Source organism: Python bivittatus, unplaced genomic scaffold, assembly GCF_059951505.1.
Source record: "Python bivittatus isolate LINGU-HERP-01145 unplaced genomic scaffold, Pbiv_v1 ctg000480_np1212, whole genome shotgun sequence".
Taxonomy (NCBI): Eukaryota; Metazoa; Chordata; class Lepidosauria; order Squamata; family Pythonidae; genus Python; species Python bivittatus.
Genome location: NW_028277075.1, coordinates 91,348,317 through 91,375,681, shown reverse-complemented (window position 1 = coordinate 91,375,681; position 27,365 = coordinate 91,348,317). Strand labels below are relative to the sequence as shown.

Here is a 27,365-nt window from a genome sequence, read left to right as displayed (position 1 = left end):
ACCTTTTCCCAGTGAAAATTGGTATACTTGTAGCCAAAAGAAATGAAAGGCACAGTAATTTGAGAGAAAATAAACTTAATTCTTAATCCTTAATTCTTTAATCCACACCCATTAAATATATACTGTAAATATTTAATTTAAATATATATTTAAATTGTATACATTTAAATATACATATAAAAACAAATGTTCTTTAAGATGTTCTTCTGTTTCATGTGAAATTCCATAGTATTGGAGAATAGTATAGTTCCACGATATATATGACTTCAGATAATATTTATTCCTGCAGAATAGATTTTATTTTAAAAACCCCATGGAATATGCTTGACTCCAATGTATTAACACTGCCTGGGAGAAAATCTGCTAATTTTAATTCTGCTTAGTTTAGTTTGTCCTTCCTTCCTTCCTTCCTTCCTTCCTTCCTTCCTTCCTTCCTTCCTTCCTTCCTTCCTTCCTTCCTTTTTTTGGTTCCAGTCTTAATTTTTTTTGTCTCAGGTCCTTTTTAGTTTTCAGAAATAAAACTAAATTTTCCCCTCCATCTTTGTTAGATTTTATTTTACCTCACTATCTTACATTTTCAGAAATTAAGACAAAACAAAACACAATGAACATTCCTTTTGGTTTTCTATACATATTCTTGTTATTCTAGACATTTGTATATGTGTGTTGAGGAAGAAAACTGTAAGTGACAAGCAGCTAAAATTTAGAAGCATAGTTTACTTGACAGGTGTCTGAGAAGGTACAGTAGGTCTGTTTTTCTATAAATTATAAAGCTCTGATGTATTGAATTAGACAAACCATAGTTGTTTGTTTCAGGAGTGAAAGAGTTGAGTATCTATTGAAAAGTTGCTCCTAAATGAAATTGTAAAGTGCAGTTCTCAGCACATCTTCAAAAGCCAAGTGCAATCTTTGGTTCAAATAACTGTTACAGGACAGTTGACTCAAGTCTATCTTACAGCAACTCTCCACACTTTCAAGGTCAGATCTTTCCTACCAATACAACAGAAAGGTCTTCAATAGGAAATCACTGGGAAACTTATATAGCTATCCATCTACCAGAAAGAATCTGGGCGGTAAACAGAATAAAATCACAATATGCTAAAAAGAGCATTTAAAACAATTAACAGCATTGAGACTCTGATAAAACTCACATTCATCCACCAACCATCCCACGCCAACTCTGTCAACATCCTGGCCTAAATGCTTGGGGGAAAAGCCAGGTCTCCACCACTTTCCTGAAGGCCCACAGAGACAGTACCATCCATATCTCCAGGAGGCTGTTACATAAGGCAGGTGCCATGACAGGGAAAATGCCCTATTTCAACTTCAGACTTTTTTCTGCCTAATGATCATCAACTTGAGAACAAATTATTTTATTTTTTAGGTAGTAAGGCTGGCCTTGGCATGGTTGAACTGATTAGAAGAAAGGCCCATAGCTCAGTGGCAGAGTACATATTTTTGATGCAGGGTGTCCTAGGTTTAATTCTTGGCTTCATCTTAACCTTAGCAAGACTGAGTGGCTGTGGGTTTGGGATCCCCTTGATTCTGGAACCAGAGATTTCCCATCTTAGACCCTGGGAGAAGTTGCACTCCCCCACTCAGTTGCAGTATGCAGTTGGGGCTTTCCTGAACTCACAGCTCCTGGTTGAGGAGTAAGAGGGCCTTTGTACAGCTTCAATCTGTGCATTAGTTGCACCCATTCTTGGATCCAGAGGTCCAGCTTATACTTACCTCCCACTTGGACTATTACAGCATGATCTACATGGGGCTGCCCTTAAGACTGTCTGGAAGCTGCAGTTGGTCCAGAATGAGTAAGGACATTCATATAATCCATGGTGCTGTATTTTAAGAACTAAAACTAGAAGGCCTTGGTCATAAAAAGGCTGTTTCAATGGAAATGTATCTGGCTGAGCCTGTTTAATCTTAGATGAATTTACAGACACAGATAATTCTCAATTAGGGGGCCATCAGTTATTTCTTTTTCCTCCAGACTAAATTCTTCTTCCTTAGTTTTCCAAGCAAGGTGCAATAAAAGATATTTGAATTTTTACAAAGAATTGGTAAATATTACAGATTATTAAGTAAAAAACACTGAAGTTCATTTTTATATTTTGTGAAGTGTTTGTTTTATTTATCCTGAATATTTCAAAGAGTACTTACAATTTGGGGTGGTTTGTATTATTCCATGTCTTCAATGGTGATGCTCTTAGAACTTAGTTTGGTCCCCCACTACATTTCTGGCTAGGCTGGGGTCTTTCTTACTCAAGATGTTTTGCCATTCCTGACTCCTTTTCCCCTCTTCATGGTTTCAAAGCTTGGAAACCTCCCCTTCCCAGACAGCAAAAATTAAAGGTTCATCTTTAAATAAAAAGCCATTTACCATGAGAAATGATCAGGGCTTGATATGAGTCTAGCCTAAGATTGATAATCTGTCTTCATTTCCAGTTTGTGCCAGAATCCTTACAAATTGCAGAGGATGGCAAGGCACATATTTTGACAATCTTAAGTACCATTCCTATTACGTGTTTGGCCCAGGATGACATCTGTAAAATTACTTTGCAGCTGAGTACCCAGATTTCTGGTAAGTACCTTATGTCAGTTAGCATATAATCAACTCTGGTTTTTTTCCAATTTTTCCTGAAGTCACTATACCTGTAATGAATCTAGAAACAGAAGAGTGGTGAAGTGCTTCAGAAGTCAAATATGTTCCATAGCTATAATACTAAACAGATGAGAAAAAATACATCATGCACTGAGTGATATAGTATATTAAACTATTTGTTCATTTTCATTAACATTCTAAACTTAATTTAAATTTAAATTAAATTAAAATGAAATTTAATATAAATTTAATTTAATTTGAATTAAATCTAATTTAATAGAAATTTAATTTAATTTAAATTATATTAAATCAATTAATTAACTAAAATAAATTTAAAATTAAATGTAAATGTAAATTTAAGTTTAAGTTTAAATTAAATTGGTTAATTAATTAATCAATCAATTTAATTATTTCATTAAAATAAATTTAACATAAATTAAATTTAAATTAAATCTATAATAATTATGTTGTTCACTTTCCCCAGCTTTGCACCTGTATTGTAGAGCCATTGGGTGAAATCCGGTAATAAAGAGATGGTTCTTAAATTTGTTCTGTGATCTGGTTTGAAGCAACATCACTGAGAAGCCTCATGTTAGCAATCTCTACAGCGGCTATTATATTAAATTCTCAGTACTAAAGTTTCCACATCAGTCAAACAGCAGATTTGAAAAAAAGCAGGTGATTCATGTTCTCCCTAGCAAAGAGAATCAGGAAAACCATGTGGTTTTCTGAATCTCTCTTTGCCTTAAGAGTGAACAAGGAACAATTCTGAGAAACATAGCTTTATTACCACATGTCACCATGTGGACTCCAGAGCAGAAGTGCAGAGCAGGGGAAAGTGAATGACAGTGTTCATTTAGCATTCATATGAGAGTTCAGAACTGTCATGTAAATGCAGTCTATGACACTTATCTGTTTGTAACAATGTTACTCAGAGGCCTCATGTTAGCAATCCCTAGAACGGCTATTATAGCGAATGCCGAATTCAATTTTCAGTACTAAAGTTTCCAGGTCAGTCAAACAGCAGTTTTGAAACACAGCTGGTGATTCATGTTCTCCCTAGCAAAGTTAATCAGGAAAACCAAGTGGTTTCCTGAATCTCTCTTTCCCTCAAGAGTGATCCAGAGAACAATTTTCAGAAACATCGTTTTATTACTACAAGTAACCCAAGGGTCTCCACAATACAAGTCCAAAGCTGGGGAAAGTGAATGACAGTGTTACTGTAGCAATAGGGTGGCTGAAATGCACATTGAGATAGAAAAGATGGGTCCAAAAATCTCAATGTACTCAAAAATCTCAATTTTTTTTTTTTTTTTTAGTTTAGCTTGGAAAAATAACTTCTTCCCATACTTAGTTTGTGAGCAATCATTAAATATATATACACATGGATAGAGAATGGCATACCTAATATAGATTTTCCATTTTAGAACCCAAATCCTGAATGTGTGGCTCAGATCAGTTTTCCTTAATTACTATGGCTGAATAAATAATAAATTGTGGTTTAAGAGCTCATGCATTCTGTCCTCAACGGTATGCCTGAAGATAAATAGCCTTGTGTCTGTATCTCTCATTTGATTTGCCTCTTTTTGCCCTACTTTAACACTGGAAAGAACCAGCCTCAGAGATCTGAAAGAAGAAGCTTCACTCTTTTTGCACGAAGAGAGAGACCTCTGAAGAATCTGGTGTTTCCTGGGACATCCATCCAATTATAGCTAAAAGTTACGGACACAGAACTACATTTGGCATGTAGCTCTGGATATCTCCTTTACATAGGAAGCCATACAATCCTACTTTTAAATGTTAATGTTTTCATGTATTGAAATATTTTATTCTTTTATTTAATAAACTATATTGTGAACCCTTAGGACCCTCTACTTGGCATGGGGGCACTATGTATGTATATATGTGCATGCGTGCATGTGTGTGTGTACACATACATACTCATATTACTGAGGTATATGCTTTGTTTTATTGCTGCTATTTCTTTTCTTGCTCAATAGTATGTTTGGGTTACAAAATGATCGTGTACAATAGTCACTATAGCAAGAGTTATTTTTACCACACAGGGAAAACCATCCAACTTCATTTAACGAACAGAAAAATGAAACCAGTAACTTCTTGACAGCATTATACATTGATCCAATATGTTTTTGTGTTTTTTTAGATCACTTGCTAGAAAGGACACCGAACATAGCTCTTTCAACATGCCATGTGGATCTGGAACAAAGGCCCTGCAGAGAAAGCATCTGTGCGAGAGCATCGCTTGCTGTAAGAGCTGTGAATGACTTTGTAGAAGACGGAAACCTCATCAGTTATATCACAGCCAAACCAGTTCAGCCAAGTAAATCTCTATGGCATGGTTATAAGCCCATGGATGTCAAGGTAGGTTAAACCAACAGCTAAGAAATTATCACAGTATGATGTAAAAAACACAGACCACTCCTTTCCAGTTATGTTCATTTAATTTTTTTTTTTACCTTTTTTACTCTTTTTCTCTTTCCAAGCTTGGAAACTAATCAATCTTTCACTATATTAATAAACCAATACTAACAGAGATAATAAAAATGTACAAAATAACCCCCAAAGTCAGTTTATTCATCATTAGAAAAAGAACCATTTTCGAGTTAGAAAGAATTCTTATATGAGGGTTGTATTTCAGTAATTTATATTTGCTTAAAAGCTGTTCTTTTGGAATTCAGTGATGTTGGATCAGGTAGAAAATATTTCACCTGCTTCAGTCAGAAAGTGTTCATTTGGTTCTAAAAAAGGAAACTTCAGACCACCATAATTCCACCATATGCATATATCAGTTGAAACAGTATTTTGTTCCTCAAACGACTTACTTCTCTCTTTCTTGGGATCTCATTAACTCCATATTAACTCCAGCTTTTGGTCCTCCCCTTCCTCCTGACCCATTCATTTTTTCTTTTCTTTTCTGTTTTGTTTTGTTTTGTGATTCAGTTCTCAGAAATACCAAACTACCTCAATGTGTGCATTTATATATCCAATTTCTAGACCATCTAACTGCAAAAGCAACTCTGGGTGACTTCACAAAATTAAAAATGGGGGGGGGGACCCCTCACAATATGATATGAAAAAATACAATCACCCTGAGGGAACAATGAAAAAAAATAATAAATCCCCCACATCACCTCCAGCCTTACCCTAAAGGCCTGCAAGAAGTGCCATGTTTTTAGGGTCTCTTGATGGTTAGTAGGGTGAGGTCTAAACAGGGGGAAACTGTTCCAGAGGGCAGATATTGTAACAAAGAAGGCCCACTTTCTGGCCTCTGCTACATGGCAATGCTTAATTTATGGGACACAATGCAAGCCAACTCTGTCTGATTGCACAGGACAGGCAGATACTACAGGAGACACATGGTCCCTCAAATAACTAGGTCTTATGGCACGCAGGGCTCTAATACCTTGAATTGGACCTAGAAGGTTACCAGTAACCAGTGTAACTCACAAAACAAGCACATTACGTAGGCATAACAAGGTCTGCTCATCACTACTTCTTAAATACAGATTCCAAAAATAAGTAATTGGAATTGTAATAATAACAACAATCTAGGATAACTGTACTATGTTAAACCTGATTTTAATTCACCCATAGTCAAATGCAACCCACGTTTGGTGAGTCACTATTAAGAGCAAAACTGGACTCCTGCCTCAGAGACCCTATTAATTCCATGTCTCATTTTAACTAGGTCACAGTTCAAGACCTCCCTACTGGTTACTGCTACTCTTTCACAGATCCACACATTATCACATTTGATGGATGGTGAGTATTTCCTCAAGAAATTATGTGGATTCTGTATGGTAGTTGTTTTTTGTTCTAAATCCATTCAACTCCTTTGCCCCAGGAGAATCCAAAGAAGCAAAACAAAAATGTTGGTAAGAATCAAGGGGAAAATATTCTTTATAGAAATAGTAAATTATTCTGAAAGTAAAATATTTATAATACTAAAAGGTCATATTAGCAGTTAGTATGGAAGTTGGTTCAAAATTTATAAAAATAAAAATTTTTCATAGCTCAGAATGAGTTGTGATTAACTTTTTGAGTGCTTTTGTCTCATCCCCAGTCACAACACAGCAGCTCATAGGATTAAGCCATAACAATCCAGGAAACAATAATTTTTGTTGTTGTTGTTCAGTCATTAAGTCGTGTCCAACTCTTCGTGACCCCATGAACCATATTGCGCCAGGCCTTCCTGTCCTTCACTGCCTCCCTGAGTTTGCTCAGTTTCATGCTCATTGTTTCAGTGATGCTATCTAACCATCTCATCCTCTGCCGTCCTCTTCTCCTTTTGCCTTCAATCTTTCCCAGCATCAGGGTCTTTTCCAAAGAGTCCTCTCTTTGTATTAGGTGACCAAAGTATCTGAGCTTGAGCTTCATTATCAATCCTTCCAATGAGCAATCAGGGTTGATTTCCTTTAAGATTGACTGGTTTGACCTCCTAGCAGTCCAGGGGATTCTTAAGAGTCTTCTCCAGCACCACAGTTCAAAGGCATCAATTCTTCGGCACTCAGCCTTCTTTATTTATTTCAAAAAGTTCCATTAATTGCAAGAGAGATTTCCAACCAACCATATTAAGTTAACATTGCAACCTTCTATAGAAATGAGATCTCTCTGCATCAATTATTCTTTGCGCAATCATGAAATCTTATTGGTCAGTCATGTACAAAGCTGATCCATAGTAATACCTGTCAGTAATAGCTGAGTATAAATGTAGCAGCTACTAGATTGGGCTATGGCCCTGAGCAACAACCAAATCAGCTCCCTTGTGAACTCTGGAAGGCTGAAGCTCAGTTGTAGGGGGGAAGAGGAGTATACCACCACATGCCAGTTGCAAATAGTTTATACCAAAGGTTTATTGAAGAATGAGTCTCTGTCTAGATGTGTAGGATTCTGGTGAAGCCCTAATTGTTCCTATGGAATGTTCACCCACCAATTGTAGTTCTTATAAAAGTTGGTGATGAGTCACAAAAGATATTATTTGAGCAATGATTTTGCTTTGAAGAGTACTAAGCCATAAAGCGCCCGGTTACAACTAAAATAATTAAGGCATAGAGGTGAAAATATATTCCCATTTACTTCTGTCAAATGTTTATCTGCCTTTGTCCATATCTGTTGCCATAGCAGCAGCTCTTAGACAGCTATGAGCTCCTCATATGAATTCTTATGCATTCCTAGTTAATAACTCCCGTGTAGTGTTTTAGGTTACTTTTCTTGATGAAAAAGTGTTTCCTCATGAAGTGTTTATTTTCTTTGCCCTCTGAGGTCAACTACCATACTGGATTAATTAAAGAATCTTGTTGTTAAGAGTAAAAGTGTGCAAACCAAAACAGAGAGATACACCATTCTATAAATTCTCCCTTGATGTTGTCCTTTTGATTGCTTAGGCGTTACAGTAACTACATGGTTGGAACTTTTGTCTTGTACAAGAGCCTTAGCCGTCTCTTTGAGGTGCACGTGCGTCAGTGGGACTGTGCCAGCCACCATAGCTCCGTTGCCTGTAACTGTGGTGTAGTTGCACTAGAAGATAATGATATTGTTGTTGTCGACATGTGCAACAGGCAATTTCTGGAAACCAAATCTCAGTTGATAATACAAAACATCAGAGCATCATCACAACAAAATGTGAGAATCATGAAGTCCTATGGAGGAAAGAAAATCACTGTATGTATATCACTTTTTTTTACTATTCTGCTACTGATGGAGAACAAAATATGTCAATGGAAATCAAAGAATGATATGACTTTTAAACCTTAACAGTGGTATTGTTCTAGTATTCTTTGTTTAGCCAGTTGATCAGTCCCTATTAAGTATCTTGCATAATGCAAGCAGAAGTTAATTCTGCACAACAATGCTTTATTATAGATTTGAATATTACTGTTAGGGTTTGAAGACTGGTTTGAATTGGTTCATCAGCCAAAAATATATGGAATAACATTGAGTCACCCTATGGTAATCACAAATGGAGGAATTAGAATGGGAAAAAAAATTCCAAAAGTTTGGATGTACACTGGGGGCAATACTGTAATGTTTCTCCAGTCCAGCGATCTGGATCCTATGAGAATACTCTGCAGAGCTCTAATTTCTGCTGGCTAGTACAAAGGGCTGGAAAGTTTTGTTTGTTTGTTTCCACTTTTAGGTGGAAAACATATTTATACTTTTGATACCTAAAATACTTTCAGCTGCCACAATGGAGACAATTACCATCTGGAAACTTCTATTGTAGCCTTAGTAAGCCAAGATCATATGTTAAATTCTCCATATCAAAAACGTCCGGATTTTTCTTCCAGATGGTAATTAAAAATAGCATATTAAAGCTATTTTAGATTCAGATATTCTAGCTTTGACCAGGCTTTGTTGCATCAGATAATAATAATAATAATAATAATAATAATAATAATAATAATAATAATAATATCATCAAAAGGCAGCTTTACTTGGGACAGCTTACATCCTGTGACGATACCTTTAACACCATCCAACAACAACATCTGCCTATCCCAGGTCCTTGGGAAGGACTTGATAGGTGGATAAAAATGCCAAATCCAGTCTAAACATCTGGCTGACTATGCAACCAACAACAATAATAATTTTATCCCAACTTTTTTATATGTAACTCAAGGCGGCAAACACACTTAATACTCCTGACTCCTATTTTCTCCACAACAACAACTCTTTGAGGTAGGTTGAGCTGAGAGAGAGTGACTTGCCCAAAGTCACCCAGCTGGCTTTCATGTCTATGGCAGGACTGGAACTCACAGTCTCCTAGTTTCTAGGCCAGCATCTTAACCACTACACCAAAATGGCTCTCCATGTACATGGGTGATATATAACATCTTTTGGGGAGATAACGATGAAAAATGAACAGGGATTTATAGTACAGATGGGCAGCACTGGGTATTTCTGTTGGGGGAATATTAACTATTTACACTGTAGCTTTTATAGGTTTCCTGCCTCAGTTTCAACACTGCAGTCAGAGAGGGCAGTCTGTATCTGGGCCTGAAGTACAAACCATTGTTAAACAGATGCATTATCCAAAAAACCCCTTGTAAAAATAGAAGGAATTTCCATTTCAAATGGTCTGTTATGTCAAGCTTCACACTTGGTTCAGCTGTAAGTGTTTCTCAACCTTGGCCACTTTAAGAAGGATGGACTTCAACTTCCAGAATTCCCCATGCTGGCTGGGGAATTTGGGGAGTTGAAGTCCATCCTTCTTAATGTGGCCAAGGTTGAGAAACATTGGCCTAGGCAATCTGGATTTTGAACCCCTTATTCAGGACTTTGCTTCAGTTGCTTTATTGCATGAAGGAAACCATATACAACTGAAGACCTGCCTACTGAAATACACAGCAATCAGTCTGCACCCCAGAGTTTAAATGTTAGGCTTTTTCCTCCTACCTTTCTGAGTCAGTGAACATTTTGCCACTCTCTTCAAGGCCATTGGAAATGGCTGAGATATGTTCTCTCAGCCTTCAATATGAAGTTCTCTCAAGCCTGGGAGAACTTACCTCACATTTGTTCACATTTTCTTCACATTTTCCTCCCTCTCACACTACATTCTATGCTATTCAAAAGTGTGACTGAAACATTAAGACTGGTTTGGGATGGACAGGAGGGGCTGCAGGGTGGAGGTAGAGGAACAAAACTCCATTTTACATACACTTATTTCATTAAACACTGAATTCTGCTAAAATAATTTAGGTTTACAATTTCACAGTCTTAATTGTAGAGAAAATAGTAGCTAAAATAGAATAAAGTGGTAACATTATTTACTTGGCCTTAATTGAATCTGTTGGCTTGGTTGTCATGCAGAATGCAAATCCTTCGAAAGTTCTCTGGGAAAGAAACAATTGAAGCAAAGGATCCATGAATGTTCATGCAGAAATAGCTAGGAGCAGTTTCTGAAGCAGCCACAGGAGCTTAAGAAGAGATATTTATTCTAATAATCAGAAAAAGATATTTCATACTCACTCCTGTATATTTCAAAGCACCTCTCTCAAAGGATTTGCACAGTCCTAATGGAAGAAATGTGTTGGATCTGCCTGCCATGTACCTGCTAAAGAGGAGCAATAAGGCTGAATACACAGGAATTCAAACCCACACTTTTATGAAACTGATGGAATTATCACCTGCTATCTGTTTTCTTATAGCTCACCTATTGGAGAGTCTGCAAGGAGAAATTGTCTGGATAGAAAGGAAATGGCAATGGTTGTATGGGTGCTGGGCTGAGCACTGTTTTCCTTGGCTTCTTTCTTCACAGATCATATGTTTAGGAAATGATCATGAAATTCTTCCTTACCCATTGTGAAGCTTCCAGATAAAGGTTCCTAGTGCTGCAATAAAATGACACTGTGTATCTGTCACATCTGCCTCTCATTCCATGTTCATACCCAGAAAGGCTCCTTTCCATCTCTCCCAGAGTTCCAAGAGGCTACCGTTTCTCTCCCACCTACCCAAATCCCATCTACCTACCTTTGTGTCTCCTGGCTTCAAGAAGTGGTGATGAGAGTGGGAGCCTTTGCTTACTATGTGTGTAGGGCAAAGGGATGAAACAGATAGTTCATTTCCTAAGGCAAAATCTTGAAGCGATCTTAGATGCCACATAGAAGTTTCAGTTGGTAAGCTATTTAGAAAAGGCTTTTCATAACTATAATCTCTCATCTAGCTTAGTAATTGCTTTAAAGATGCTTCTAAAAACTTCCTACATTATCCTAAATAATATTTGCACAATCTTTTCAGTGTGTCTAAAAGTAATGCTCAATAATGAGTCTCATAACTGCTTTACAAAGAGATAAGGGAGAAATGGAGCTGCCCGTTTGTCTCCCTTTTTTGCTGATCCTCCAGTTACTCTTTTTAGAAAACCGCCAGAAGCTAAGGCTTAGTTAAAATTCAGAAAAATCAGTTTTGAGAGCTTGGAGATATTGTCTTTCCTTTCTTGCCCTTTTTCTGGTGAATTTGTCTGCACGTGTGTGTTTGTATATTTATATGCATATGTATGTATGTGTATGTGCATGTATGTAGTATGTGTAGACACACAAATAAAAAGGTTTCCGTTCACCATATTTTTCTGCTTTTCCAGATCTTGTTCCATTCAGGAGCCTTTATTCGAGCTGATCTAAATGACTGGGGAATGAGTCTGACAGTAAGGGCACCAAGCATTGATTTTAACAGGACCAGAGGTTTATGTGGCACTTTTGACAGAAATGGTCAGAATGACTTCCACAGGGCTGATGGGAGCTCTTTACATTCTCACCAGAATAGCACAACTGAGGACAACTTCGTAGAAGCCTGGAGGTAAGATTTTAAGTGGCAAGGGATGCCCTGAAAAATGAGCCACCATTATAGAAATGTTCTATCTAAACTCCTTAGTGTGCATTTGCAGTGATCTGAGCAAGAGCTTTGACCTACCTTGGCAAAAATAAAAGCAGGCGCCTTCAGACACCTCAAATTGTTTCAGTAAAAATGTATTTTGAACCAGCAATGTAAACTTTGGAATTGTAATGAAAGATATACATTAAAAGATTCATATCCTCTTGTATGCCTCTTTCGGTTAAGTAATTAGCTTAACACTTTACCAGGCACATTTGAAGTTTTTGAAGTAGATTACCAAATTTATCTGGGAACTTAACATTTTCTTAGAGTCTATAACATACAGTGTCGTTAAATCATTCTTTATGCCCCTCTCTCTTTCACTCTCTCACTCACTAAAACACAATTCTGTTACATGTTTTAATTAGCAAAAATAATTTCAAACAATTATCGAGTTTATTTATTGCAGCATACTTCCATATGATCAATTAATGCATTTATGTATCAACATTTTTAAAATATTTGCCTGTCATTTTTGGATCATTAAAGTAGCTTCAGCATGAAATATGTATTCTTCCTAGTATTTATTCAATAGTTCATGCTTTGTATTTAACAAATACTTGAGGCGCCATTATAAATCCCAAACCATAAAGTATTCTTGTATCAGATATATTTATCAATATATATTTTCCTGGGATTGATGTACATAGGTAAAATTGTGCTTCCCATATTTGTGCATTGTCCTGTTTACCATATTTTCATCACTTTCTGGAGATTTGCCTGTCTAAAAATCCAACAAGGAATCTATGATTCCAGCACCCTTCATTTCATATCCCTCCTTGGGTCTCTAGTTACCAAAATCAGGTGTCACTAGTTACCAAGTCTGAGTAGGAATGTAGAATGTCATCCATCAAAATAGCTGTCTGTTTCCTTCTTCCTGAATTCTTTTTGGTTTCATTGGTCTGTCATCAAATGCCCCAAATCCCACTACTTCTCTTTCTTTGCAGAAAAGAGAGAGGGAAGCCTTCCTCCATTCAGAAGAAGGCTAGGAACTATTGGGCTAGGATCCTCTATCTTTGCTGAAGTATAACATCTAGATCAGATCATGCTGGCTGGGGAATTCTGGAGGTTGAAGTCCGGACATCTTAAAGTTGCTATGGTTGAGAAACACTGATCTAAATGGGATTTGGAAGGAGACTGCAACTCTTTGACATCATATGGTTTTATGGAGTAGGAAGAGAAGATCTGCACCCTGGTATCACCTGAATCTATACTTAATTTATCATAGCTTTCTTAATGTTGGTTTTCAGCTATGTAGTACATGTCATTTACTTGCTGTCACTTCTGATGGTGCAAGAATATGCAGAAGGGCCCATCCTAGTTTTCTTAAAGTGTGCAGAGTATCATATAGGAGCTCCTGACAGGTCTGGATCCCCACAGCCCACCTGCTGATTCAGCAAGGATACTGAATTTCAATCCTCACTTCAGGCTCCTGGCTATAGGGATATATAAATCCCTATATATTGGAATATATTCCTAAGACTTTTGAAGTGATTAAGGGATTAATTTTAATCTCCCTAAAACCATACTGAAATATTTTCTCTGTGGTGACTTGCAGAAGCCTATGCAAACAGCTCTGGAATTTGATGGTATAGAATTATTGTATTTTCCATCAAAGCAATTTGGAGAGTGCCTATTGTTGCACATCCTTTTTTTCCATAGTGAAGAAGTGGGCATAATTCATTACCTCTGCAATAAAATGGAAAGAGAGATAGAGAGAGAGATAAGAGAGAGAGAGAGAGAATACCACTTGCATATATACACCAGGGGACCAATACCTGGCATACTTTTGAGGGTAAAGAATCATAAAAACTGCCCAGTCATGTTTCTAACTCTACATGCAAAGCCTTCACATCATACATTATGGATGATATGAGGTGGAAAAAAACAGAAAGGAAGATCCATCATTCAGTTGGAGCATTCAGGTAACATCCTTATGAAATTAACTATACTATGTCTTTCAATACAAATGTTCATTCATTAGGACTGATTTATACAATATGGATTTAGTGCATTTTAAGTTCAGCTTGCCCAAGGGCACTTTCAAAAGTAACACAGTGAATGGCTCCAAGTGTGAAATATATCATTTTTGAATCTTGCTAATGGAGATATGTTGGCATTTCGTTGAGTCAATGTAAGTTTTACAATTGACATAGATATGGAAAAAATGAAAACTGATTTAAAGTGCTTCTATGCAGCTACACCTTGTCCCTCAAATCATCTAAAGTAGTTGTGAGTTCCCACCTGTATATCTGCACTGGTGTGTTATGTTCTCCCAGTGTTCCCCCAGGTTGGCCAATGGTATCTTTTCCCTCCCTTCTTTTACCATATCTGTTTTTCATTATGATAAAAAGAAAAAAGAAAAGAACCCAGCAGAGCACTGTGGATGGGGTGGGGCATCAGCAAAGCTGCCTCTTGGAGAGGATGGGGGAAGTCAGCAAGATTTGATAGTATCTTGTTTACAGGAGGGAGTGCATTGAGATCTAGGTTGCAAAATGTAGAGTAAAATGGCAGCAAACATTAGAATATACCATTGCTCTAGGGAAATATCAGTACTTGAAGATGGGATGAGGTGGAAGTTCTGCCCAAGGAAAATAGTATATCTTGCATCTCAAAGGTCTTCCTAGCATTTCCTCTGGAGCAGGAACTCAACTGACAGTTGATTGGCTCCCCTTTCCAAGGCCCACATGTTCCACAGCATTGTGAGGACAGAGAGTTGTGGAATGGATCTTGAATCAGCGTGCTACCTCCGTGTGGTCCAGTAGTAATGTACGGCTGTGAGAGCTGGACCATAAAGAAGGCTAAGCGCTGAAGAATTGATGCCTTTGAACTGTGGTGCTGGAGAAGACTCTTAAGAATCCCCTGGACTGCTAGGAGGTCAAACCAGTCAATCTTAAAGGAAATCAACCCTGATTGCTCATTGGAAGGATTGATAACGAAGCTCAAGCTCAGATACTTTGGTCACCTAATGCTAAGAGTGGACTCTTTGGAAAAGACCCTGATGCTGGGAAAGATTGAAGGCAAAAGGAAAAGAGGACGGCAGAGGATGAGATGGTTAGATAGCATCACTGAAGCAATGAGCATGAAACTGAGCAAACTCCGGGAGGCAGTGAAGGCCAGGAAGGCCAGGCGCGATATGGTTCATGGGGTCATGAACAGTTGGACACGACTTAACGACTGAACAACACCTCCATGTGGAAAGTGCCTTAGAAGGTCATTTGTGAAAATAGTTTGGAAAATGTAATATTGTAATGACACTACTTTTTTGAAAATGCTACCATGCTTAGAAATAAGCCCCACCCCCAAAAAAAGATTTGACAATGTTTAAAATCTCACTCTGCTGCTTGAAAGTTTGAAAGTTCAGCACCCTCATTTGGGTGAATTACTTTTCTTTCTTGTTTTTCTTCTTCCAGAATATGTTCTTTGTGTTTGTAAAATTCTGCATATTCCATTATAAATCCTTCTAACGACTGTTGCTTTCCTAAAGGGTGGGGGAACACCCAAAGACAAACATTATCAGATATTCATAATTCTAGAATATCATGTTATGTCAATATTGTCTATAAGTTTTTTTCTGCTCAGATTTTTTAAAAAGTTCAGCAGCAGTTACTTTTCCAGATGAATTTCACAACCCTTTTGATATAGTTCAACATTTTCACCTTAGCAACATACATTTGTATTTTAAAATCAATGTCGGGGAATGTGTACTTTGCCTCTTAGTCACTGGAGGATCAGCATTTCCAAGATCATTAATCTGTACTTTCCTATTACTTGTACCCAGCTAGAGACCATACCTGTCAAAGGAAGCTGCTCAACTAATACATCTGCCACCTGTGGCTCAACAGGAAGTGGTGTGTGAGGATGATGGCGTGCCTGATCTGACAAGTGCCAAGATCTCATAATTCAACAGAAAAAGCAGGAGGGCAGATTTTTGCCATGTACACAATATGAGACTATCTGTACTTGGCCACTAAAAATGAAATAAATAAAAGACTATATTATTCTGTTGATCAGCTGTTTAGAAGGGACTGAATTTAGTCCCTCAAAAAGTCTCCCATCCGTGTTGCTTGAACAAATTCTCTCCTTTCCTAGGAGCAGCTAATATGCCTTTTGCTTTTTTTTTTTTTTTTTTTGGAGGCACAAAAAACAGCATTAAATGCCAAGTGACTTTGTTGCAATTTATTAAACTATGGATATATAAATGCCAGCAAACAATAATTTACAATGGAGTAAACAAAAGCTGTGTAACACAGTAATCTCAGCTGTAATGTTCTGGTCAGGTGCAGATTTGTGATAAACTTCTTAGACCTTAGCAGGAGTTTAGTATATATTCTCCAAGTAATAGCAAGGTTATTTACTCTGTTGGGAAGAAAGCACTAGGAACACAGGCTTCATTTTCTTAAACCAGAAATTGCTATACTTGGTTGCATTGCAAAATTGTACTCTAGTTCTTTGTACATGAGCTACCCAAGGGGAGGGAGTATGAAAAGTATTCAGATTAAAGCTCAATTCCTTGTGCATTCTAGTTTGGTTGCTCTGCAACCAAACGTATGGTGCAAAAAAAAAAAGGAGGGAAGGATAGTGCTGAGTTTGTCCATAATCCATGTCAATTAACCTTTTGTCAATCCAAATCTATATTCTGAGAAGGTCTGCCTGAAGTTTCAGCCATGTGAAAAGGAAGGCATGGACTTTGGGATTAAGGTTTTCATCTCTGCCACTTGCATTGCTGAAAAGACCAGCAGTTGCAATGGAAACCCCCATCAGTCTTTGGGATATTGCATCTGGTTAGCAGAATTTGCCTTGACAGGTTAGAGGCTGTGCAAAGTGGTCAGGGGTTGTTTGGTCATTTTTTAAAAGGAATCCTCTCTTGTTGCTAGTTTTTACATTCATATTGCTATATTGTTCAGCATATTGTTAGACATCTTAATTGTTTAAAAAATAACTAAGAATTTGTAGTGGTGTGAAGTGTCAAGCCTGTTAACTTTTTGACCTGCTATTGTATTTTATCAGAATAGCTCCAGGGATGAGCTTGTTTGACAAAATTCCATCGTTGTCGGAATGGCAGAAGACAGAACATTTCTGTTTATGTCAGGAGGAGCCTGAATCATACCTGCAACCTTTAAATACTCTGCATACTTTTCAGAATTCTCCCCCACAATCTTTGGATTGCTATGATAAGAAAATGTATTACACTTCCATAATTCCATACCTAGATGTCACATCAGACTATGTCATTCACCTGAAAACAAATTCTTCTTTATTAGATGATGGGCAAAGTGTTGCTAGTATCTCTAGTCATTGGGAAGATCTCCAAAGAGAAAAAAGGCAAGGCTCTTTGGAATATTTACCTATTTCCTCTTCACAACATCCAAGTCCAACTGACTTTGAAAGTTTCACATATTTTTTCCCAGAAGATTATTTTGAAGGGAAGTGGCCTAAAGTTCAGACTACGTGGCCAACTCCAAGTGGCCTGACCTCAGCTGAAGTCTTAACAAATTGCAAGGCATTTCTTGAAAATTCTGCCATTGGCTCAACTTGCAAAGGGTTTCTTGGCACTCAACTCGATGTGGCCATTGAAATGTGTCTTTCAGATGTGCAGATTAAGGATGATCTCAAATGGAGAGAATTACTTATCCCATTTTTGGAAAACGTCTGTGAAAAAAACCTCATCTTAGAAAATGCAACTGAATATTTTCATTCAACATATGAGATACCTGCTATACATCACAAAATTGTCACAGCGCTCAGATGTCCCAATCTCTGTAATGGCCACGGACAGTGCACTATAAGGGGATGTCAGTGCTTTGAAGGCTACGGCTCCTATGACTGTAGAATTGCCAAAGGTAAGTAAAAAAATTCTGTTTCCTCTTAATCACCTTATCATTTTATAGCATTGAATAAATTGAAGGAATAACTGCAGTAAACTGCTGCTCAAACAATATCACTGGTTTTTATAGGTTTTTATTTTGATAAGATTATTACAGTCCCTGGTTGGTTACTTTGTAGAAGGATTTTTGGGTTTTTTTCCCTATGTTTTGATTTTGCTTTGGTTAATTTGTAAAAATGGATGGGATGGTTCCCTTAAACAAATTGGCTTTATGGAATTATGTTTCAGCTTTGTCATCTACAGGCAAATGGAAATAGAAGTCTGACATAAGTATTATATAATGCAAGAAAGTTAAGAATTTGTAATTTGTTTATACAATTTTTATAGACTGCCCACTGCAACAAAGGACTCAAGGTAGTTTACAATTAACAAAAGAATTAAAACAAAATTGAACCTAGAACCCAGATAATTTTTTTACCATACCAGCTTACTGGAATACTAAATTTTTTAAAACCTTCTTAAAAGTCAAGAAGTTGGGGCCATTCCTAATGTGGCAGGGTATTCTAGAGGGTGGAGGCCACCAATGTCCCTCAGTGTAATGGTCTGTGGGAATGACCTTGGGAGACAGGAGGAAGAGCTGCAGCCTAGACAACCGTCATGCAAAAGGCATCTCACCAAGGTCTCACCAAGGAAAAGGGACATGGGAAGCAACTCAGAAGGGACCCTCCCTAGTTTTCTGGAAAGTAAAAGTAAAGGAGGGGAAAAGTGCTTTCAGACTTGCAAGATTCTGTTACTGCAACCTTACAATAAAGGCAGTGCTAGTATTCATGGTTTGTGCTTCTTGTCTGGACTACCTTGAAGGGCTGACACTCAGTCCCCCTCTCCTCTCATGGAATAGGGAGGCTCAGAATACCTTCCTTTCTGATCACGTGGGGCAACCTTATATGGTGGGAAAGAAAGTCCAAGACACAGGTGCCAACCATAAATAGCTTTTAAGACAATAACCAGTATCTTGAACTGGACCCAGAAGCTAACTAGAAGACAATGTGGTGCCCACAGCATTGATGTAACACTGCTGAACATGTGTACACAACCAAAGAGAGGACCTTGGAGAAATGAGGTAGAGACAATGGTTGCAAAAACATACTAACTTGGGAAAGAGAGAAAGTATGACAAAGAAGCTACAACTGACTCTTCCTTAACTCACTAGAATATAGGAGGGAGGGAGGGGAAAACTCAGTCAGGCTTTCAAGATTCCTTTACTGTAGCCTAAATCAATAAAGAATAGTTCCAAGCAGACTTCTGCAGTGTGGGTGCACAATATGCTTCTTCCAGTTAGTGGAGAGCCTTACACAACTTGAACCAGTTGAAGTTTCTGTATTGTATTCAAGAACAATACCATGTAGACTATGTTATAGTAGCCTATATGTGAGGTGAGGAGGACATCAGTCACTTTTGGCAGGAGGACATATCGGAGGGGAGAATTAATGTGACTGAAGGATACAGATGACACATCAGAAAATAAGTGAAAAATATTAAATATTAGTCTGTTAGGAGACTTTTAATTGGCCTCATAACTAAAACATTGAGAATAATCCTAAAATGGAGGAAAAATACTATTTTAACTAATAGCTGGATGAGTTTATATTTAAATTATGACCAAGAGACAAAGTAGCTATCTAAATTGATCACTGTCATCAACAGGGCTATATGTAACTTCAGTATTAATTGTCCCAAAGTTTGTCACTGTACAATTACTAAGTTCAGTTACCTAGGTTTAATCAACCTGCCATTTTGTAGCTCACTCACAACATTTATTGGCATTCTTTTAGAACATCTATGACTTATAGAAATTATTTTAAGCTTGCTCTGACCATGGAACCTGTTAATTTAAACAAAAAACAAAAAAAAACCCTTCCCCAAACCCCTGATCAAGAGGCAAAGTAGTAGTGATGGAAAATTGGCAATAAAATGAAACTTGTGCTACTTGGAATTTATTTATGCAAATTTATATGTTAAACTTATTTGAATTTCACAAAAATGGATGTTCCAATTACAGCACTGGAATTTGTTTCGCTTCTTCTGTTTTCACCTGCTTCAGTACTGTCTGCAATTGTACTCGTTTGTAGCCAATGTTCCATGTCTGAAAAAAATGTTCACATTACATAAATATTTATTAAGCCTAATCAAAAAGCAAAATAAACACAATATGCATATACTGAGGGATATATATCTAGGATGGGTGTGACAATTTAATATTGTGAAGTTGAAAAATTATGCAGGAAAATCACCATTTGAGATGTCACTTACTGTACAATGAATCCCTTACTTAGGCATGTTGATGGCCTGGTGCACATAAACATGATATGCAGCATAATAATATAGACATAGTAATGGATTAACATAGTGAAATTAAAATTGGATTTTTTCCTCATTATGAGTGCCTGGCTGAAGCACCCATCTTCCATCTGTTTGCCTGCCTTTGTGAACTTGATTCTCTGAACATGTTCACTGGCAGATATCCCGCTCTGAAGGGACTTGAGGGATACATGTACGGCAGCCAAGCAGTTATTAATTGCCACACAGCTCAGTGGGACTTACATCTAAGGAGGTGTGCACAATATGCTGCCATGATTATTAAGCAGACCTCTGGGGAACATGCACATGCATACATTCAAATAATGTGGAAGGGGAGAGGGAGGAGAGACACACTGCGATCGTTGTGGCACGGTTAGAAATGTTTGTCAGAGCTTGAGGGCAGGCAGGGAGTCAGATTTTGTGCACTTGCATGTGGGAAGGAGAAGGCAGCCGCTCACCTCCTGCATGGAGTGCTTGCAAATGCTGGTGAGGGGCTTGCTGCTTGCAAGTGAGAGAGGAAGAGTAGTATCAAGGCAGGAGCAGATGGCTGGGTGTGTTTGAGGGTGTTTCTTCTTTCTTTTCCTTCCTTCCTTCCTTCCTTCCTTCCTTCCTTCCTTCCTTCCTTCCTTCCTTCCTTCCTTCCTTCCTTCCTTCCTTCCCTTAGTCCCACAGAACCCATTCAAATCCCTTAGTCTACAGAACCGTTTGAAAAACTCTCCACAGTAGTTTTCTCCATCCTAAATATTTTGTAAAGAGCTGTCCCTGATTCCCCCATTCTCTACAGTTTATGGGGAAAAACATTTTAATAATGCATTTATGTTAATTAAAAGATTTATCCTAGGGATCGTATACCACTGACTGCAAATCTTTAGGCCCAATTCATTAATAGCCAATGTTAACTCCAAATGTGAAGTACGATTGAGAAAGCAAGGCTTAATATCTTTCAGTGACTGATATGGGAAACATAGAAACTGTCTTAAACTATTTTACTTTTTTAACAGATGATAAAATTTGCAGGTACAATAGATTGTTCTGAGGAAGTAAAGACTACCTAATTTCAGAGAAATGAGTTTAGAGGTTTTGAATTTAGAGTCCTTTAATTTCCTATTCAGAAATAGAGATTTTCTGCAGGCAAAGAATTTCTCAAAAGCATTGTATGTGGAGATCTCACTTTTGAACCATTTTCCGTGATTAGAAAGAAGACTTATTAGTCACTCAGTTCCTGACATTTTATGAAAAAGAAAAAGAAAAAAAAAGTGTTATGCTTTGCTTTTTGCAGACACAGTCCCTGGCTTTCTACAGTTTGCTTCTACAGTGAGTTGAGCTCCAGGTAGTACGGCCGCAACTGAATCCCAGTCACAAATAAATCTGAAGTAGCCCAATTTAGTTCAGGATTTGGGATGCAGCCTAATCTGTCATTTCTTTTTAATTTATAGTCTTATGTTTGCATCTTAAAAAATCCAAAGTAATTGAACTTAAAATTATAAATTAAACAATGTACTAAGCAAATCCATTAAAACTGGAATCAACACATTAATCCATCAATAGAAAAATCTATTGTACTAATGTACTAATGTAAAATGTACTAATCTAGTAATGAAATAAAATATTCCTTAAAGATGATATGCCAATAGCATTCTTGGAAAGTATTAAGAATATTTTTAGCAAGCAAAATAATAGATAACTTTATCCAGTGGTATGTTGGTAATGCTTAACAACCAGCTCTCTGAAAAAAATGTATGTAAATATATAGATGCATAAGTTTAGTATAAATTTTACTGATAGAAGGATGTGTAGCACACAATTTACAAATAATAATAAAATATACAATATTCTTCATTTTAAATTCCATATACACAATTGATTTAATTTCATTTGACTTACCTACAATTATGTTTATAATCCTTGGCACATAAACCTTTGTACCTTGTAAATCTCCACATGTTGATTTCTAAATTTAGTTCTAGTCAAGCACATATGTTATTGCAGCCTCAAAATGGCAGACAGACTTAAGCAAATAGGCCAAGTTGGAAAGCTAAAAGGAGTTCTCAAAAACTGGCAGTCAGACAAAAGACATTCAACTCAAATGCCACTGATAAAAACTCAAAATGCAAGAGTTACTTTAAAACTATTTCTTATATGCAAACAGAAATTCTAACTTCAGAAAAGAGACAGGTGCTAACCAGAAGTCAGTTTAGCTGTGCAAGGTTTGGGCCAATCACAGATTGTTGGGAAGAGTTAATAACCAGTCAGAACTAGGAAAACTTCAGGTTTCATCATGAAAACTGTTCCCTTCTTTTCCTAAACTTCACTGACAACGTAACAGGTTCAATGCTGTGTTGTCTCCATTTCACTTTCTTATTGGCACCTGACAAGCCTTGAAGGGGGTTTGTTTGAGAAGTATGCATCAGTGGGGGAGGGACATTATTAATTTTTAATAATGACTGTGTTTAACAACTGGCTCTCAAAATTCCTGAAAATGTTACAGTCAGCTCTCATGAGCCAGTACAAGCTGGAACTCACACACCAGTGCCTTTATCTTTCCATCAGTATTATTGTACATAAGTCATAGGGGCTAATAATATCCCACAATTTATAATACAACTATTCATATCTATTCCCATATAATATATGGTTTAACTGACCCCAGCTTTTTGAAAACATAACATATTGTGATGTTAATGTACATTTAATTATTATAATAGCAGTGCAAGCATGTCTGCAGTCATAATTGTGGGTTAGTCAGTTACTACAATCAAAAACAAAAGGGATTTCAACTTTGTAACTTTTTTTTTTAAAGGTTTGGCATTTTACAAAATGACCACTAACACTTCAGTCCCAAAGCACATTTACTTGGAGGAAAATCCAACTGATACCAATACAACTTATTTCCAGAAAGCTATTTGTGATTGCAATCTTAAATTATTTTTCTGAGAACATCATGCCTCAGGTGTTTTCAAGATATGAGATAGAGTGAGACTGGTGGTTGAGAATCAGACAAAGAAAGAGAAAACTGGCACAGAACGTCATATGCTCATATAGACATACATAAACACACACGCACACATGCACACACTGACACGTCTCTCCTTTGAAATAATGGGGAAAATCACTACAAAACCAAATCAAGATGATGTGCAGCAGCCATTCCAAAAAGTTAAAGTAACATGGGAAACCTTTAACATTTCCATTTTCTATTTTGTACAATACACTCGAAGCTACCCACTGTTTTTTCATAAAGAAAGTGTTATGAAGATCACTCATTGACACTATACTCCATTCTTCCCTCTCTCTGCTGCAGAAAAAAAAAAGGTGGGGGGGGGAATACAAAAATGGTCTATTATAAGGAAATATGCAGTTCCCAATATTTCTAGCTGAGGTTCTTTAAATAAAATAGTCTGTGGGAAGAAAGAGGGAAATACGTTTGCACAGCACACAAAGTAAAAGTCTTGGCATCATAAACTGGGATATACATGAATGGTGAGCACTTGCATTCACCCACCCACCCCTTCCTGACACTCTGAAAAATTTTACTAAGATTTATATTATTTGGGGTATTTTATCTGTGTTTGTAATTGTTAAAGTAACTTTTAGTGTGTCAGCACAATGTATGTATGTTTGAACATGAGGGATGCAGAGACCAATATTTTGCATTGCAAAATAATTTCTAGATTAGAGATCCTAGCTTGCACAGAATAGCATAAGCATACATACTTTGGTTATACTTATGGCATACTGGCCAAAATATGCCAAAACCGACTGGTGCTATCCTTATCATTAGCATGCAATGATGCATATTGCACAACTATAAATCTAAAGTTGATCATCTTCTCTATTTTATTAAAAGGTGTTGCAAAATGTTGACCAAAGCCATGATGGGCAATGGAGGTTAATATTTATGGCCCATCTATTGATGATCATAATTCATGGAAAATTGTTGCTTGGAATATATAGTAAAGACCATGAATTAATGCATGACATGAATAAAAATAGATTAAGTTGAATGCCTGTGAACAAAGAGAAAGGGGAAGGATGTAATAGATCTGAATGAAAGTGGTCTGATCTTGTGCAGTTGATTTGAGGAACTTATGCAGGGAACCGACTATCTGATTTAAATTATTATTGAAGGATAAAATGTATATCAAAAGTATGATTTGGTGTCAACTGAATTGTTGTAAGTATGTATGAAAGTAGAATTTCATAGGTTGATGATAATTGCATGCTTGCTACAATGAATGTTGAGAATGAAAGAACTAGGGACAGGTTTTGGGGGAAATTGTGCAGAGTTCCAAATGAATGTGATTAGGGTGAAATTTTTTCTGGAGTGAGATGAATGGATGGATAGGAATTAGATGAGAGAGTTCAGAAAAACTGACTGGCCAAAAGAATCAGCAATAAATCAGAATGGCAATCTGTTTCAAATACATGATTTAAGCATAAGTCTATTCATGTGTACGCATGACAAAGAAATGAATCTAAAAGCACAATTGATTTGATTGCTTATGATGAAAAATTGAGAGAATTACTAAAGGAAATAATGCTGATAAAATTTCTGAATGTTGGACAGACAATGGTTTGGAAAGGTCAAGAGTGAACCCTGGGAAAAAATGGAGATGGAAGTAAAGGAAAGAAGTAAAATGTATTAGAGTGACATTAGAACAACTGAAGGAAGAGAAAGTATGAGCTCTGTAAGAAAAACTGTTAGAAAGAATAAAAAGTAGACCTTGAGAAAGGAGCAGTTAGAAAGGTGATCTGAAGACTGAGACTCTTTCCATCACCCCATTGCTATGGTCAGATCATTTCCTGATCTGGTTACTATTCAGAACCACCCATGACCTCCATAAAGTGATAGGAGACATTGAGATGGTCTGCCTTGGACATCTCACAGATCCAGTTGGTTTCCAATAGGCACTTGGGGGATTTCCTAGCTCTCTCTGGCAGACACTGTAGTGGATAAAAAGGATGGCCTCAAAGGCAGGAAGGCAGGAAGGCAGGAAGGCAGGCAGGCAGGCAGGCAGGCAGGCAGGCAGGCAGGCAGGCAGGCAGGCAGGCAGGAAGGAAGGAAGGAAGGAAGGAAGGAAGGAAGGAAGGAAGGAAGGAAGGAAGGAAGGAAGGAAGGAAGGAAGGAAGGAAGGAAGGAAGATCCACTATCAAGGCAGTGATCAGATAAATGAAATGAAACCTGAGCCCAGGCCAAGAAAGTAATTTGCAAAAATACCTCAGACAGCTCCCCCCTCCTCAATTCTCACTAAAATAAAAGAGGGAGGAAAGGTAGCACATTCATACTTGCATATTCTGTTACTATAGCTGTTCTAACAAAAGTAACTTAGGCCAGTACAGTGTCTGTTTCTTAATCTGGTGTACCTTATAGGGTTAACATAGATGATCCTAATTGATGATTTGGTTTTCCAAGGCCCTCTGAGAAATGAAACACCAGATATTATGCCTATCAGCAGCCCTTCAAGGTAGTCAATACCAGGAAAGCAAAACCAAGAATACTGATACTACCTTTATTGTAAGATAACAGTAACAGAATCTTGCAAGTCTGAAAGTGCCTCCCCCTCCCCTGCCTTTAAGTTCCAGAGAACTAGAGAGGGTCAGTTCTGAGGTGCTTTCTCTACCCCCATTCCTGATTTGGAGTCAAATTTCTCTTATCAGACCATTGTCTAGGCTGCAACACTTCCTTCTGTCTCTCAAAGTTATTCTCACAGCCCATTATACCTACAACATTGGTGGAAGAAGATGAGAAGCAAATCCGGGCAACTTACAATTAAAAGGTTTCGTTGTTGTTTTTTTTAATCAAAAGACAAAAAAGAATCATGAATGGCCCCAGAAGTAACATAAAGCCAAAGAAAGTCCATCCAAGAGGGGCTCAATCTTTTCTCTACCCAAGGATCTCAGAGAATAGCCAGGCCTTTAATAGTTTCCCATTAAATTCTTATTGAATTCCTATTTAGCAACTTAATAGAGTTTTTCCAGAATGATCTATCCCCAACTTAGCTTCTCAGTTCTTCCAATTGTGCACCCATTGCCATTGCAATTGAGATCATACACCTTGCTGCCGGTCATTGTTTTCTTGGTTATCCATGGTATTCTCAGTAGTCTTCTCCAATACCAGAGTTGAATACGGTCAATAGCCTTTCTATTCTGCTTCTTCAAAAGCCAACTTTTACTTCCATAGAGTGTCACAGAGAAGGCCATTGCCTTCACAATTCTGATCTTTGTAGGCATAAATACATCACAGCAACTAAATATCCATTCCAAGGCCTTCAATGCTACCCTGCTAGGGCTCTAATCTGCATTGGATGATGCTAAGTATCATTTTCTTAGCTTGTAAAATTAAGCATATTGTACAATAGTTTGCATACTCTATTAAGTCTTTTTTTTTTTTTTTTTTAGTATTGGTATATAGACTGATCTCTTCTAATCTTGGAGACTGTGTCATTCCCCAGATTTGCTGGTGTAGTTTGGTTAGAACTTTTATTGATTCTTCTTCTGTTGCTTGCCATATTTCTATAGATACTCCGTCAGTTCCTATAGCCTTCCAAGTTGGTAATGACAGGAGTGCAGATATATCTTTATCTTCCAGTATAACAGATACTTGTATATAAGAAATATCTTCTAGGATATTTTAGATATTGACATCTCTACTGCACAAAATTTCAGTATACAGTACTCCTTCTATGTCTGTTTGATCTTCTTGGTTACTATCTGTCCATTGGCATCTTTTAGCATCTCTACTGAAGACTGGAGCCTCTTTCTGAATTCGGAAATATTTTGGGGGCGGGGGGAAATGTGTGTATTTCTATACCTGTTTCTGTCTTCACTTTCTTTACCAATGTCATTGTATTACTGTTCCTTCAGACATTTATTGCAATAGTTTTTTTTTAACAAGGAAACAATTTTATTACTGATCCTACCATATAACATTTCACAGGACTTCAGTATAAATCACACTGTCCATTCACTGATCTTGCCTTATACTTTCCACTTTAAAAAGGTATCTAGTTCTTCTGCCAGAGCTGTCTCACCACAGATCACCATATAACAGATTAACCTTAAAAGGGGTGTGGGGGAAAAAGAAAGAGAAAGCTCTTCTTAATGATTCAATCACCGTTCAATCCAGGACTTTTTATATAATTTTCTGTTACTTCAGTTAGCATACATATAAAGTTTACTGAACCAGAACAT

General features: G+C 37.3%; 1 protein-coding gene across 4 annotated transcripts in view; it reads left to right on the top strand.

The window, feature by feature from the left end:
* LOC103050933 (von Willebrand factor D and EGF domain-containing protein-like) overlaps window positions 1–27,365 on the top strand; it is a 245,855-nt gene that overhangs the window by 78,993 nt on the left and 139,497 nt on the right. For all 4 annotated transcript variants that reach the window (XM_088146520.1, XM_088146519.1, XM_088146518.1 and 1 more), the window contains exons 7-12: window positions 2,446–2,581; window positions 4,767–4,984; window positions 6,312–6,385; window positions 8,008–8,284; window positions 11,700–11,914; window positions 17,000–17,832. In XM_088146520.1, the coding sequence (XP_088002646.1) occupies window positions 2,446–2,581; window positions 4,767–4,984; window positions 6,312–6,385; window positions 8,008–8,284; window positions 11,700–11,914; window positions 17,000–17,832 (1,753 nt within the window). The remainder of the gene's footprint in view (window positions 1–2,445; window positions 2,582–4,766; window positions 4,985–6,311; window positions 6,386–8,007; window positions 8,285–11,699; window positions 11,915–16,999; window positions 17,833–27,365) is intronic.